Source organism: Tupaia chinensis, unplaced genomic scaffold, assembly GCF_000334495.1.
Source record: "Tupaia chinensis unplaced genomic scaffold, TupChi_1.0 Scaffold143247_2, whole genome shotgun sequence".
NCBI lineage: Eukaryota > Metazoa > Chordata > Mammalia > Scandentia > Tupaiidae > Tupaia > Tupaia belangeri.
In genome coordinates, this window is record NW_006203092.1 from 322573 (window position 1) to 337063 (window position 14491).

Here is a 14491-nt window from a genome sequence, read left to right on the forward strand (position 1 = left end):
CCGTGCGTGTTTTTTCCTGGAGGGGGATCTCCTGGGGGGGGGGGGTTATTCCTGATGTGATAGTAACCAAATCTCCCTCCTGTTTCCTGTGAGATTTTCTTTTATCAGTCAGAGAGCTTCAGATAGGCCCCTAAGAATGTTAAAATACAATAATGCCCCCCTGAATCAAGACTTCATATTCCCAAGTGCTTGGTAATTGCAACTTTTCCTTACTTTCTCCTGACATTGTTTGCACACTAAGAGCTTATTTGATTGACATCTATCAGTCATGGAAAAGGAGGGGACCTAGGATAGCTCATATTGGAGATATGTTAAATAAGATGGGATGGGTGATATAATAAGATCGGCAACAAGAAATGGAGACCACCTATCTACAGGTCCTGGGGTCAAAGGCAAAATGCAGACACTTAGGAGTTATAAAAGGCAGCAAGAGATGACTCCATTCTAGAGAACTGGTTTCCTTAATAAGACAGGGACCCAGGGCTGTACTAGTATTTATGGGCACCTTATAAAGACTGATGAATTGATATTCCTTCCAATGAACATATTTTAAATAAATTGTTCAACATTTATTTATAAGTGAGCTGAGTATTTTGGGGGAAAGAGAAGAAACAACATTCTTGCTGGTAGCCCCCAGAGCAAGCTGTTAGCTGCATCAGTATTCAGCTGGGACCAAAACTCACATACCATGTGGGGCAAAACAAAAGCCTACAGCTACCAGATTCTCCCTCACAGAGAGCAATTGAGGGAGATCTACTGTCCCCTAGGGCAGCCCGCAAGGGCTATCCTTTTCCCACTCCACATGGCCCATGACTCTTTTACATGATACTCGCTCTGAGAGTAATGAAATTGCCCCAATTATACAATATTTTTCATAATTTTTTAAAAGGTTTTTGCTATAGGGCATGTGTGCTCGCCGAAGACAGAGACAGTGAGGGAAGATGAGATGTTATCTCCCAGCAGGGATGGCCATGCCACAATTCCTTCTCCATTCTCCTCTTGGGATTTTGGGCATGTTTGCACATGCATCTGGAATGATTTTTGAGCCACTGGGTCCGGGACTGAAACCATGGTTGGCCACATGGGAGCCCACTGCCTTAACCACCACACCACCTGCTTGCCCCTTTAGTGATTTTTTTTTTAAATAATTTTTTTTTTAAATTTTGCCATAGTGTGCATGCTTTTGCCAGAGAGGGACAGAGAGAGGGAAAGGGAGAAATGACCCTTTGGGGCCATGCCACAGTCTCTTCTCCTTTCTTCTCGGGATTTTGTACACACGTGCACACGTACCTGGAATGATTTCCAAGCCCTCAGGTCCAGGACTTGAACTGTGGTTGGCCATATGCAAGTCTAGGGCCTTATCCACTAGGCCACCTGCTGGCCCCATTTTTAATGATGATTTTTTAATTAAATTATTATTATTACAATTTTAAAATTTGCTATAGGACACACGTGCCCATCAGAGAGAAAGTGAGAAAGCAAGTCACAAGCAAGGTCTGCGACTCAAACCATGGTCGGCCAGGTGGGAATCCAGCGTCTTAACTACTACACCACCTGCTGGGGCTTCAGACATGTTTTAATGGTGCTGACTGACCTGCTCTCCAGCACTGGGAGTCCAGTGATTAGGACTAGTGAAAACGTTGAATTATAAGGAGCAAGGATTGAAGTAGACTTCCAAGTCATCTCCATCTCAAACTTTCTGATTTTAAGACAAAAATCCACTTACCAGAATGTGTGCTCGCCGAAGACAGAGACAGTGAGGGAAGATGAGATGTTATCTCCCAGCAGGGATGGCCATGCCACAATTCCTTCTCCATTCTCCTCTTGGGATTTTGGGCATGTTTGCACATGCATCTGGAATGATTTTTGAGCCACTGGGTCCGGGACTGAAACCATGGTTGGCCACATGGGAGCCCACTGCCTTAACCACCACACCACCTGCTTGCCCCTTTAGTGATTTTTTTTTTAAATAATTTTTTTTTTAAATTTTGCCATAGTGTGCATGCTTTTGCCAGAGAGGGACAGAGAGAGGGAAAGGGAGAAATGACCCTTTGGGGCCATGCCACAGTCTCTTCTCCTTTCTTCTCGGGATTTTGTACACACGTGCACACGTACCTGGAATGATTTCCAAGCCCTCAGGTCCAGGACTTGAACTGTGGTTGGCCATATGCAAGTCTAGGGCCTTATCCACTAGGCCACCTGCTGGCCCCATTTTTAATGATGATTTTTTAATTAAATTATTATTATTACAATTTTAAAATTTGCTATAGGACACACGTGCCCATCAGAGAGAAAGTGAGAAAGCAAGTCACAAGCAAGGTCTGCGACTCAAACCATGGTCGGCCAGGTGGGAATCCAGCGTCTTAACTACTACACCACCTGCTGGGGCTTCAGACATGTTTTAATGGTGCTGACTGACCTGCTCTCCAGCACTGGGAGTCCAGTGATTAGGACTAGTGAAAACGTTGAATTATAAGGAGCAAGGATTGAAGTAGACTTCCAAGTCATCTCCATCTCAAACTTTCTGATTTTAAGACAAAAATCCACTTACCAGAAAGATGGTGTGGAAAAGATAAAACAAAATGCTTGGCTAATTTAGGAAAACCCTGTCTGCTAGAGAACACCCCAGAAAACAAGGATTCCTGAGTACACTGTTGCTCACTCAGACAACAAAAATGAATCGGGTTCTGAATGCTCAGTGTATGTATTTCCAGAGGCAAATCTGGCATTGCAAACTGATTTATATCATCTAAAGTAAACAGATGTTTATGTCTTCTGAAATTTATCTGTGGCAAAGGACTCCATTAAAATGTGGAATGCCATTACTTTATTTCCCGAATATTCAAATTTTGTACTATAGAGAAATTTATATAGTGAGAAAATTTTCTTTCTCAAGCTGCTAGGTGATTATTCATATTTTGTTTTATTCTGGTAATTTCTGATAATATCAATGAATTTGAGATTCCTAAATAAAGCCTGGTTTTTCTTTTTTGAAATTTGTGCTTACTTATTAACCCAGTTGAACCCTTTCCTGGGATTTATTTTTTATGATGGGTTGAAATTAGACATAGCCAAGCAGTCTCTCTCTCTTTTATTCTCACACACACGTACACACGCACACACACACACACACACACACACAGCCTAAATGTTATTCTTTAATAGAGTTAATAGTAAGCTGAAAGGCAGGCTTATGTGAACCCATTTCTAGTGAGATGACTGTATTAACAACACCCTGCTGTGTAATGAACAGTTTCATGTGATTTGCACAGAAAATGTTTTGTTTAACATCTGTTCAATTAGTGTTTTCATTTCATTACTGAAGTTTGTCTTAGGACCAACAGGTTCATTTTCCTATTGAATATTTGGAAAGGAATTCCAATTGGTGCACACCAGTACCTTCTGTTTAGATAACCTCCTGATACGGTCAATTAGATGAGGTCGATAGCAGTACGACTTCCTCATGTTTTAGGACAAGATTTCCTCACACATAGTACTTCTTACACCTGGCCCAAAGCACAAAATTTTCTGAGTAGGAAAGCACCCATGTAGCGCTGAGCTTGCTTTTTCAAATAGGAAATACAACGTTAAGAAAGTATCTCTAGTTTGAACAAGTTTACTGTCATTAAAGTGAGTAATGAGTTAGGAACGTGTGACAATTTAATTATAAATTGTAATTGAAAAGCAATTGAAGTGGAAAAAAACAAAGCTAGACAGTAATTAGAAAAGGATTTAGCTCTCCTTTGTTTTAGTTAGTAAATTTATGGACAATTATGGTTGTCGCCTTTTATAAAAGGAAAACATATTATGAAACATAAAACAGATGTTTCTTTTAACAAAGCAGATTGTCTTTTTATTGCCATGACTATTTGTCAATGATATGGGGAAGGTCTTTTCTTTATCTCTTTCCTAGTTGTCAGTTACAAAGAGGAACCAATGATGTCTGTGGGAAAAGAAAATCATTGGAGTTAGTGATAGTCGTCTCAGAGTGTTTAGGTGTCTGAAAATGAGGCTCTGAAAAGATTCAAACTAAACACCATGAACTCAATAGTGAGGATGTGTGAATACCTCAGGGACATTTCTTTAAAAATCTACGAGTCAGGATGTGCAGAAATGATGTGGATGGAAGAGATGATTGTGCTCTTTAAAGACAGGCTTCCCTATGGGACCAGCAGTTAGCATAATGGCTATGTCGCTGGACTCCCATGTGGTCGACCACGGTTCGAGCCCGGACCTGGTGGCTTAAACTCATGCCAGGCACCTGTGTGTGCATGCCCAAGATCCAAGATCCCGAGAAGAGGGAGGAGGAGGGATTGCGGTGTGGTCATCCCCCCTGGGGAGTGATTTCTCACTTTCTGTCTGTATGGTGAGTGAATGTGCCCTGTAGCAAAAACCTCTCAAAAAAAAAAAAAAATACAGGATTCAAGAAATGTAACAGTAATGTCCTTAATAATGCTGAGTGAGGTGATATGATTAATTATAATTTTATTTGACTGGAAGAAATTGCCTTTAGATTTCTAGGTCTTGTCAGGAATTTCTGCTATTACGTAACTAACAAAAGTGGCCTTTTGCAAGTATGTGAGAAACAACCGTGGGTCATGTTTGACTCTGGTCAACCATAACAGAATCCATAGCAGTAATTTCATCTTTGAATATAAAAATTCTATTTGAACAAGAAAGAAAGAAAATAAGAAAAAAAGTTACAGCATGAATATAGTGTATTTGTGGGTCAGTTAATGCACACCTTTTTTTTTTTTTTAAAGAATCCTTTACTTTAACTTTATTTATTTATTTATTTATTTTTAATTTGACCAGAGAGGGACAGAGGGAGGGTGAGAGAGAGAAAGAGAGAAAGCAAGTCTCCAGGTCTGAGACTTCAAACCACAGTTGGGCATGTGGGAGTCCAGCGTCCTTAACCACCACGCCACCTGCTGGCCCAACACATATCTTTCTCTGCAGACATGTAAAAAGACATCTCTAAGTCAGTTGCTATGAACCACTGAATAGGGTATATACAAGTTTGATGAATGGAGCCATACTTTGTTTTATTTATTTATAAGATTTTTTTTTGTCATAGTGTGTGTGCACTTGGCAGAGAGAGACAGTGAGAAGGAAAGTGAGAAGTCATCCCTCAATGGCCATGACACAATCCCTTCTCTTCCATTTTCTTCCTGGGATTTTGGATATGCACACGCACATGCCCAGTGTAATTTTCTTTCTTTTTTCTTTTTTGAGAGGATTTTGCTATAGGGTGCATGCACTCACCAGAAAGACAGAGACAGAGAAATAGAAAGTGAGAAATCACTCCCCATGGGGTATGGCCACAATGCAATCCCTTCTCCTCCATTCTCTTCTCGGGATCTTGGGCACGCATGCACACGCCCCTGGTGTGAGTGAGTTTAAGCCACCAGGCCCAGGACTTGAAGCACAGTCAACTACAGAGGAGTCCAGCAGCATAGCCATTACTCCAACTGCTGGTCCTGTCCAGTGTAATTTTCAAGCCACCAAGTCCAAGACTCAAACCACGGTTGGCCATGGGGTAGTCAGCACCTTAACCACCAGGCCACCTGACCACCTCTAGGAACCATTTTTAAATGCACTATAGACAGTAAAAGATAATTCTTCAGAGGAGTAATCATCTCTTAATTTATTTGCTTAGTTGTTTTTGGTTTTCTTAATGTATAGCCTCAGAACAAGACACAGCTGCATAAGCAGGATGGTAATGGGTGTGGGGAGCAGAGCAGAGGTGGTGGTGGTAACTCTAACTCACACACACACACACACACACACACACAATTACCTGCACACGCCACCCGCACAGGCACATGTCACTAACACACCATGAGCTCTTCAGGCAGTACTATACTGCTATGAAAATAAAATCTTATACCAATTTTCTCATGCTATCCATTTTTTCATGTAAACTAGGTCTTTGACTGCCATTTTCTTCCCAACGAAGTGAAGTATATTCACAATGGTTGCCCAATTCTTGATGAAGACGCAGTAAAGCTTAGACTGTACAGGTAAGCGGCACAGGAGCTTGCTCATTCCGTGCCAGAGAACTGTTCTGTGTCCTCCTTAGGGCTTTCTTTGTGGACCTGCACTACTCTGAGGGGAGTTAATTGATTCCAAACAAGGAAGTAATCAATAGAAACTGGAGACCTGAATGGTTGAGGCAAGAATTAGAGTCAACTTTTAATTATTTCCATTTGTATCATCTTCCTTGGGGCTTTTCTGCGGTAGATTATTTACCCTATCCTGGTTCCTTTTGGTATTCGTACAAATATCTCTGATGGTCCAACCTATCATGTGTGATAGGAATTATAAGCTACAAATTCTTTTTTTTTTTTAGAGGTTTTTGCTATAGGGTGCGTGCGCTCGCCAGACAGACAGAGAGAGACATAGAGACAGAAAACGAGAAATCACCCCCCCAGGTGGGATGGCCATGCTGCAATCCCTTCTCCTCCATTCTCCTCTCGGGATCTTGGGCATGCACGCAGACGTGCTCGGCGTGAGTTTTAAGCCACTGGGTCCGGGACGCGAACTGCGGTCGACTACATGGGAGTCCAGTGACATAGCCATTACGCTAACTGCTGGTCCCACAAATATTTTTTTTTAAAAGGTTTTTGTCATAGAACACTTGTGCTCACTGGAGTGAGACAGAGACAATGAGAAGGAAAGAGAGAAATCACCTTCCAGGAGGGATGGCCATATTGCAACCGCTTCTCCTCCATTCTCCTCCTGGGATTTTGGGAAGACATGCACTTGCGCTTGGTGTGATTTTTCAAGCCACCAGGTCCAGGACTCAAACTGTGGTTGGCCATGTAGGAGTCCAGTGCCTTAACTATCATACCACCTTCTGGTCCCAACTACAGATTATTAATGAGAATTAGGAAGAAAATATACTTTAATATTAAAGAAAGTTCTTTTTTCATCATTAGATGCTTACTTATAAGAAGTGCAATGTCTGCCATTTTAACATATTAAATCATAAAAATGTTTTTAAAATTACTTACAGAGTTAAGCAGAATAAATGTATAATGACTCGGTAATCCTACTCCGAAGTATGTACACAGATAACCAAAACCCTATGTTTATACAAAAACCTGCACGTCAATGCTCATTGCAGTGTTATTCATAATAGCGAAAAAACTGAACCAATCCAACTGATGAATGGGTGAACAAAAGTGGCACAGCCATACAATGTAATATTATTTAGTTATAAAAAGGAATGGAATAATGGACTATTAATACATGCTCCAACATAGATGAACCTGGAACACACTAGGCTTAAGTGAAAGAAGCCAGACACAGAAAGTCACAGATTGGACAATTCTGTGTATATGAAATATCCAGAATAGGCCAATCTACAGAGACAGAAAGCAGATTTGTGGTTTCTAGGAGGTGGGGGGAGGGACAAGAAAACTGAATGCTAATGAGTATGGATTTCTTTTTGAGGTGAAAAAAGTGTTCTGGAATGAGATGGTCACAATGGTTGTACATCGAATCAACACACAGGGCTGAATTCTGACTACTTCCACTCCTTTGAGTTTGCAGGGGCAGGCAGGGTAAGGCATATACATGAAGGGTAAGGTTACAGGAATCGCCATCAGTTTTGGTCTTAGGGACATTTTAAGTGGAATATTCAAAAAAGTTTTCGGCAGGAGATCAGGAAGCATAATTATTCCTATATTTCCTCTTCTCCAGCCCCTTTGGCAAACTACTTACTTACCCTCTTATATCTTCATTTCCTCATCTGTAAAACAGATTATCATAGTTCTTATAAGGGTTGAATGAGATATTCTTATAAAGTGTTTAGCATAATGCCTGCGCTGTGATAAAAGCACATCAGTTGGAAACTACACTACTGATGCATACTCATCACTCAACGTCTTCTCCCAATAAGAAAGACAACCCATCGCTATGAGATTCTGCAAATGCCCTGAGCATTGCTAAGAGGATGGAGGGAATGGACATAACCATCGCTGAGTACTCTTTACATGCCGAGATCTGAGCTGGGCACTCAAACTAGACTGAACAGGACTCTACGTGGTGGAGTTTTTTTCTTTTTTTTTTTTGGAGAGGTGTTTTCGCTATAGGGCGCGTGCGCTCGCCAGACAGACAGAGAGAGACATAGAGACAGAAAGCAAGAAATCACCCCCCAGGGGGGATGGCCATGCCACAATCCCTTCTCCATTCTCCTCTCAGGATCTTGGGCATGCACGCACATGCGCCCGGTGTGAGTTTTAAGCCACCGGGTCCGAGACGCCAACCGCAGTCGACTACGTGGGAGTCCAGCGACATAGCCATTACGCTAACTGCTGGTTCCCTATTTTTTTCTTAATACATGCAAATAGTTCTTAATGTTCTGTATCCCATCAACAGGAACAAGTGGGGAAAGTCTAAGTACATATATTTCACAAACAAAATATATTTCTGAGATATCATGTGCTGTATTTTGAATAATATCTTTTCTAAATATGAAATAAATATCCTATTTAGATCCTTTGTGTTTTAACACGCCAGGTGCATATATTTGCATGCACAAAATCCTGGAAGGAGAAATGGAGAAGAAGAGATTGCAGTGTGACCAACCTCAGTGAGAGGTGCTTTCTCACTTTCTCCCCTTCTCTTTGTCTCTATAGCAAGTGCATGTGCCCTCTAGCAAGTAAAAAAAAGAAAGTCCACTCCTTCAGCCCTAAGTAAAAGCTCAGTCCATAAAATATGTTAGGCGTAATATTATTTTAAAAGATAATTATTTATTAAATTTATTATTATTATTATTATTATTAATTTTTAAAAAACTGACCAGAAAGAGAGAGAAAGTGAAGGTGAGAAAACAAGCTGTCAGGTCCAGGACTTGAACTGTCCACCATGTGGGAGTCCAATGCCTTAACTGCCATGCCACCTGCTGGCTCCAGGCTTAATATTCTTAAATTACATATGTGATAGAAGTGAGATTCTGAGCTCCCAGCAGATATTAAATATCAGTATGGACAGTGAGTTTGGGAGCAAGTGTTGAAAGATGATTGGGGAAGAAGTGTCAGGAAAAGGCAGAGACACCAAGGTAAAGAGAAGGAAGGAGAAGAGAGGGGCTGGAAGTAGAGCATGAAACAAAATTCAAACTCAGTTTTATGTACAAAGTTTGTGAGAGGCAACTTTTTTTTTTTGAGAGGCAACTTTTAAGCTAATACAAAGTATCAAAAGTGTCTGGGTACCATAAACATTGCCTTTGCTCTACTCCACAGATTTACTGAAACAGACACCTTCTCGGAAGCCTTTATCCTGCGGGTTTATCTCCTGGAACCAGACTGTAACATCATCCGTATGAGTAACAATGTGCTAGAGGTGTCTGAATTCTATGGCCTGTCCCGAGCGATTGATAAGAACCTCATCAGATTCGATTATGAAAGGCTGGCTGGCTTGGAATGTACAGTCAGAATGGACCCTGTGAGAACTTGGCTGCCGGCCCATGGCCAAGTGGTTCAGGTGGAGCCTCAGCCAAAAGAACCTCGTGGAGATCAACCACACAGTTTTTTCCCTGAGTCCCGTATGTTATCTTTTATTACTTCTCTAGATACTTCTGTATCTTATCTAAAACCTTCAAAAATACCCACAAATAGTCATCCTTTGGCATGACAAAAGAGTTCTACCCAGCTAATATAATTTTAGCTGGTTAAGAAACATAGGCAAGGGGACCAGCAGATGATGTCATGGTTGCATTGCTGGACTCTCATATGGTCCACCACGACTTGAGTCCGGTGGCTTAAAACTCATGCTGCACTGAAGACCCTGAGAGGAGAATGGAGGAGAAGGGATTGGGGTGTTGTCATTCCCCTGGATGGTGATATCTTGCCTTTTATCTCTCTGTCTCTCTGGTGTATGTGCCCTATAGCAAAACACTTTCTTAAAAAAAAAAAGCTTAGTGCTTACATGAATTTTGCAATCAGAAAAATTGAGAACTACCTCTGCTATTTCCTGTGTGATTTTAGTTATTAATCTACTTGAGCCTCTGCAAAATGAGAAAAGATAATAGCTACTTCAGGGTTGTGCAAGGATGGGAATAAATGAGGTGACACACGAAGTATGCTTAAAATAGTGTCTGGATCATGGGAACTCAGTAATTGTCAGCTGTTATTCGTAATGGCCATGGCAGTGGTACTAAGAGTAGTTGATATATTTATTAAGTGTTAGTGAATTATGAGCAGATCTGAGGTAGAGATGGTAGGTAGCAGCCATGATTTTTAAAAAATAATTATTTTATTTAACTTTATTTATTTATTTGTTTATTTGAATTGGACCAGAGAGAGACAGAGTGAGAAGAAAAAGAGAGAGCAAGCAAGCCACCAGGTCCAGGACTCGAACCGCATTCTGCCATATGGGAGTCCAGCACCCTTAACCACCACGCTACCTGCCAGGCTCAGCAGCCATGATTTAAATTAGAGAAAGTTGATGGACAGTGATTCTTCTGCTATTTATTCAATTAATAAATATTAGGCTCCTCTAATATGTATGATGATGATCTAGGAACTATGGAAAAACCAAGAAATTTAAGGCATAGTAATAATTGTAGTAATACCTTGAGTTTGGACAGACGCTTACAAGTTAACGATATGCTTGTGCATAAATCTCATTTCATCTTAAGATTAAAATGTAGAGTATCTATTTTGTACATCAGGAATATGAGACTCAAAAAAATAAGTGACCTATAAGTATCACATACCCAACAAGAGTGAAAAATACAGTTGGGGAGAGATGTGAAGGCCACTGGAAAGATGAGCATGTCTTTCAGGGAGGCAGAGCAGGTTGGGTCAGGGTGTCAAAGGAAAAGTTTTGTCAGGGTGTTGGAGGGAAAGTTTACTAAAAAGAAAGGTGGGTCAGGGTGTTGGAGGGAAAGTTTACTAAAAAGATGAACTGCAGTTAGAAGGATACGCAGGGTTTGGGTGCGTGATGAACTCGGTTGAGAGAGAATTGCAGTGAGTAGAACAGACTAGGAGAGATGTGATGTTGGAGTCATGGAAGCTGATGCTGCAAAGGGAAGACTGGAACTAGACCATGGAAAACCTGCTTCGAGCCACTGGTCTATTTACTAGAGAGGTTGAAGTACCGAAAAGTACATTTTATTATTTCCTCTCTCAGTATTATTTTTGGTGAGCAAGGGCCTGATGAGACAACTGGTCAACTATTTTTTGTTTTGTTTTGTTTTGTTTTTCAGTAAATGAAATGCCAGGTTTTCAAAATGGTGAAAACTCACTTTGCGAATGATTTGTGAGGCAGTGAGAGAGATTAAGTATCCACAGGTTTTGTTTTGTTTTTCAGTATAGGAAATGACAGGTTTTCAAAATGGTGAAAACCCACTTTGCGAATGATTCGTGAGGCAGTGAGAGAGATTAAGTATCCACAGGGAAGAGGATTGGTTTTCAAATTTTATAATCATTGTATTCAAGTGACAATCTTAATCTACTGCCATCCATTCCAGAACTGGGAACAGAACCGAAGTGTCCAGGAGGAAGTTGTACCCCAGGACTGAAGAAGATAGGCAGTCTCAAAGTGAACTGCGAGGAGTTCCTGCTGATGGGGCTTCGCTATCAACATATGGCTCCCCCCCCACCCATTGATTATATCTCCATCCGGCTGGACCTCACAGATAGCAGGAGCAAAATTGTGTACAAGGTAGAGTTTGGGCTCTTGCATCTGTGTCCTCAGCTGAGGCACAGTGAGAGCAAGTTCCTCTGGGGAGTCATGCTGGGTCCCATGCCAGGGAGAGTTCCTGTGCTATTGTGGGTAGGGCTGCCTCGTGACTCAGTGGAAATGTAGGCTTGTTTGCTCTGCCAGTGCTTAAAACAGTAGCTTTCAGAGCCATAAGATGGCATCGTGGTTACATCACTGGACTCTCACATGGTGACTGCAGTTTGAGTCCCAGATCCAGTGGCTTGAAACTCATGGCAAAGTTTATGTGTATGTGTGCCCAAGATCCCAGCAGGAAATGAAAGAGAGGGGATTGTGCTATGGCCATCCCCCTGGAGGGTGATCCCCCACTTTCCCTTTCACTATCTCTGTCTATCTCTCTGGTGAGCACATGCGTCCTAAGGCAAAAACCTCTAAAAAATAAATAGTAACTTTCTTATATACTAGTGTGTAATTTCCCTTCTCTGGTTCTCTTCTAGCTCTGCTATCACTAAGGTAACTTGGGAAGGACTGTCTGAACATATTCTGTATGTCAAATTTTGTATCTTGTTCTTTATTATATTTATGGTTGTATACCCCATCCTCATCAAGTGACTAAATGACCATTTACCCAGAATTTCTTCCAGGTTTTTAAATGATATCTTCTTTACATTTGCCTTTTCAATCCACCTGAAATACATTGTATTATAAAATTAAATATAAAGATCAGTCTTTTTCCCAATTGTCAATACTACATGTTGAACAATTAGCTTGTTTTCCACTGATTTTAGATGATTATTCTATTGTATAGAAAGATACAATATAGACCATTTCAAGGTTAGCTCTTTTGTTGCTTAGATTTACCTAATTATTCTAGCACCAGTACTATACTTATTCATATTTATTCTACGTTTAGTAAGTCTATAATATACTTTAATATCTTATGGACAAATTCTCCATCACTTAATAGTCTCACCATTCGATAAATAATTAAATTATTTATGTTAGTTTCAAAAAAGCTTCTAGGGGTTTTATCTGAGTTGAATTAAAACTATAAATTATTTGGAGAAAAATTGAAATATGAAAACATTTACCATACTGAGTTCCTTTATCCAGAAGGAGGCATCACTTCATCCGGGCAAAGGTTCTTTTCTGTGATGCTGCAAAGTTTATAGCTTCCTTCATTAAGTTGAGTACACTTATTAAATCCATTCCTGAGTGATTTGATTCTGTGAAACTACTGCTAATAGAATCTTTTCCTCTTGTGTATTTTCTCATTGGTTATTGATGATAAATAGGAGAGCTATTTTTTGGAACAGTTTTCTTTTATCTGGCTTCTTTCCTGAATTCAATTATTTTAAGGCATTTTCAATTCCTTGGGCTTTTAAACACCATAATTATATCTTTCACTAATGATGATAATTTTGTCCTTTCTTTTTCTGTAATTATTCCTTTTATTTCTGTTCTAGTTCCCATAGCTTTGGCCAGAAAAATATTAAATATAGTGCTGCTTATACAAATTTTTCCTTATGTATTTTATGAATAATAACTTCCCACACTGTCCCTTTTAATTCTTCTTCCCTTAAGTTCATCTTTGTTTGAAATTAATGTGGTCTCTTCTGCATTCGTCCTAACATGGTGCTCCTGCTTTTTTTTCCTACATGATAAATTTAGATCATCCTTTTACTTTCAATCTTCTTAGAGAATTTTGAGAGCCTTTTTTGTAAGGTATATATAATTAGACATTTTTACTCAATCTTAGAATATTTGTCTTGAATATGGAAACAAACTATATTTGTGGTGATAATGAGTACATTTTTTTTCTACCGTGTTTTATGCTTTTTTACTTATTAAAAAAATTGTCTTGCAAAATAGGTTGTTTTCTTTGCCTTTATCTTGTTTAAAAGTTCTTTATCCCACTTTATATTTTAGTTGGATTTAATTTTACATTTAAAGCATATTCTTTAAACTGTAGTTACAATATTTAAGGTCAAAATATAAATGTCATTTCTTGACCCTCTTCCTAAGTATGATGAGAATTGATTTAATTGATCCTTTTTCTTGGCAATTGCCCACTTCCCAGGCTTTGTTATATAATTCACAATTGAAGTTCTAGCATGTGATGGTATATCCCATTATTTCTCACATCCTCTTTTATTTCAAGCCAGCTTTTTTGACATTTGTATCCATTTTATTAATTGTTTATAAAATAACATATTTATTTAGATTTAACTTGAGACTTAATTGGTCTCAGTGTTTAGCACCAGTCCTTTTAAATTATAGTTTATCTGTTCTTGAATTTGCAAATTATGCATCTTCAAATATTTTCCCCCAAATTATACATCTTCAAATATATTTTTCCCAAATTGTGCATCTTCAAATATTTTTTGTTTTCTGATGACATGTGAAGAGTAGGTACACTAGGCCCTGGGATGACTCGGTATGCCATTCATTTGTCTTCAACAGCCATGCAGTGGGAAGTGGTGAGGTTGTCTTCTCTGTTTCTCCCTTGCACTTCTCTCTTCCAAGCCTTGCTGGCTAGTTTTTAACTTTCAGGGGTGTGGTGGGTGATGGGGGTGGCCTGGAGGGAGTGTTGGAGAGAGAGTTCTGATCCGATCAAGCACTGATAGAACATGATTTCATGCTCTCAGAACCTGGCAGGTGTTTCAAGCTGCTGCTCTGTCTCAAAGGAGACGTCACAGTTTCTCTGGAGAGCTCTGTCAAGCTCCCTCTCTTAGCTCTTTGCTCTTGGAGGATGCATTTCTAGCCTGAGTGGTCACTTGCAATTTCTCCTGCAGTCCCTAGAATAGGATTTCCATCTGCT

At 39.9% G+C, this 14491-nt stretch overlaps 1 protein-coding gene across 1 annotated transcript in view; it reads left to right on the plus strand.

The window, feature by feature from the left end:
• The window catches only part of FREM1 (FRAS1 related extracellular matrix 1), a 182673-nt gene that overhangs the window by 34715 nt on the left and 133467 nt on the right, over positions 1–14491 (plus strand). The window contains exons 4-6 of the mRNA XM_006163834.1: positions 5929–6023; positions 9249–9550; positions 11480–11673. Of these exons, the coding sequence (XP_006163896.1) occupies positions 5929–6023; positions 9249–9550; positions 11480–11673 (591 nt within the window). The remainder of the gene's footprint in view (positions 1–5928; positions 6024–9248; positions 9551–11479; positions 11674–14491) is intronic.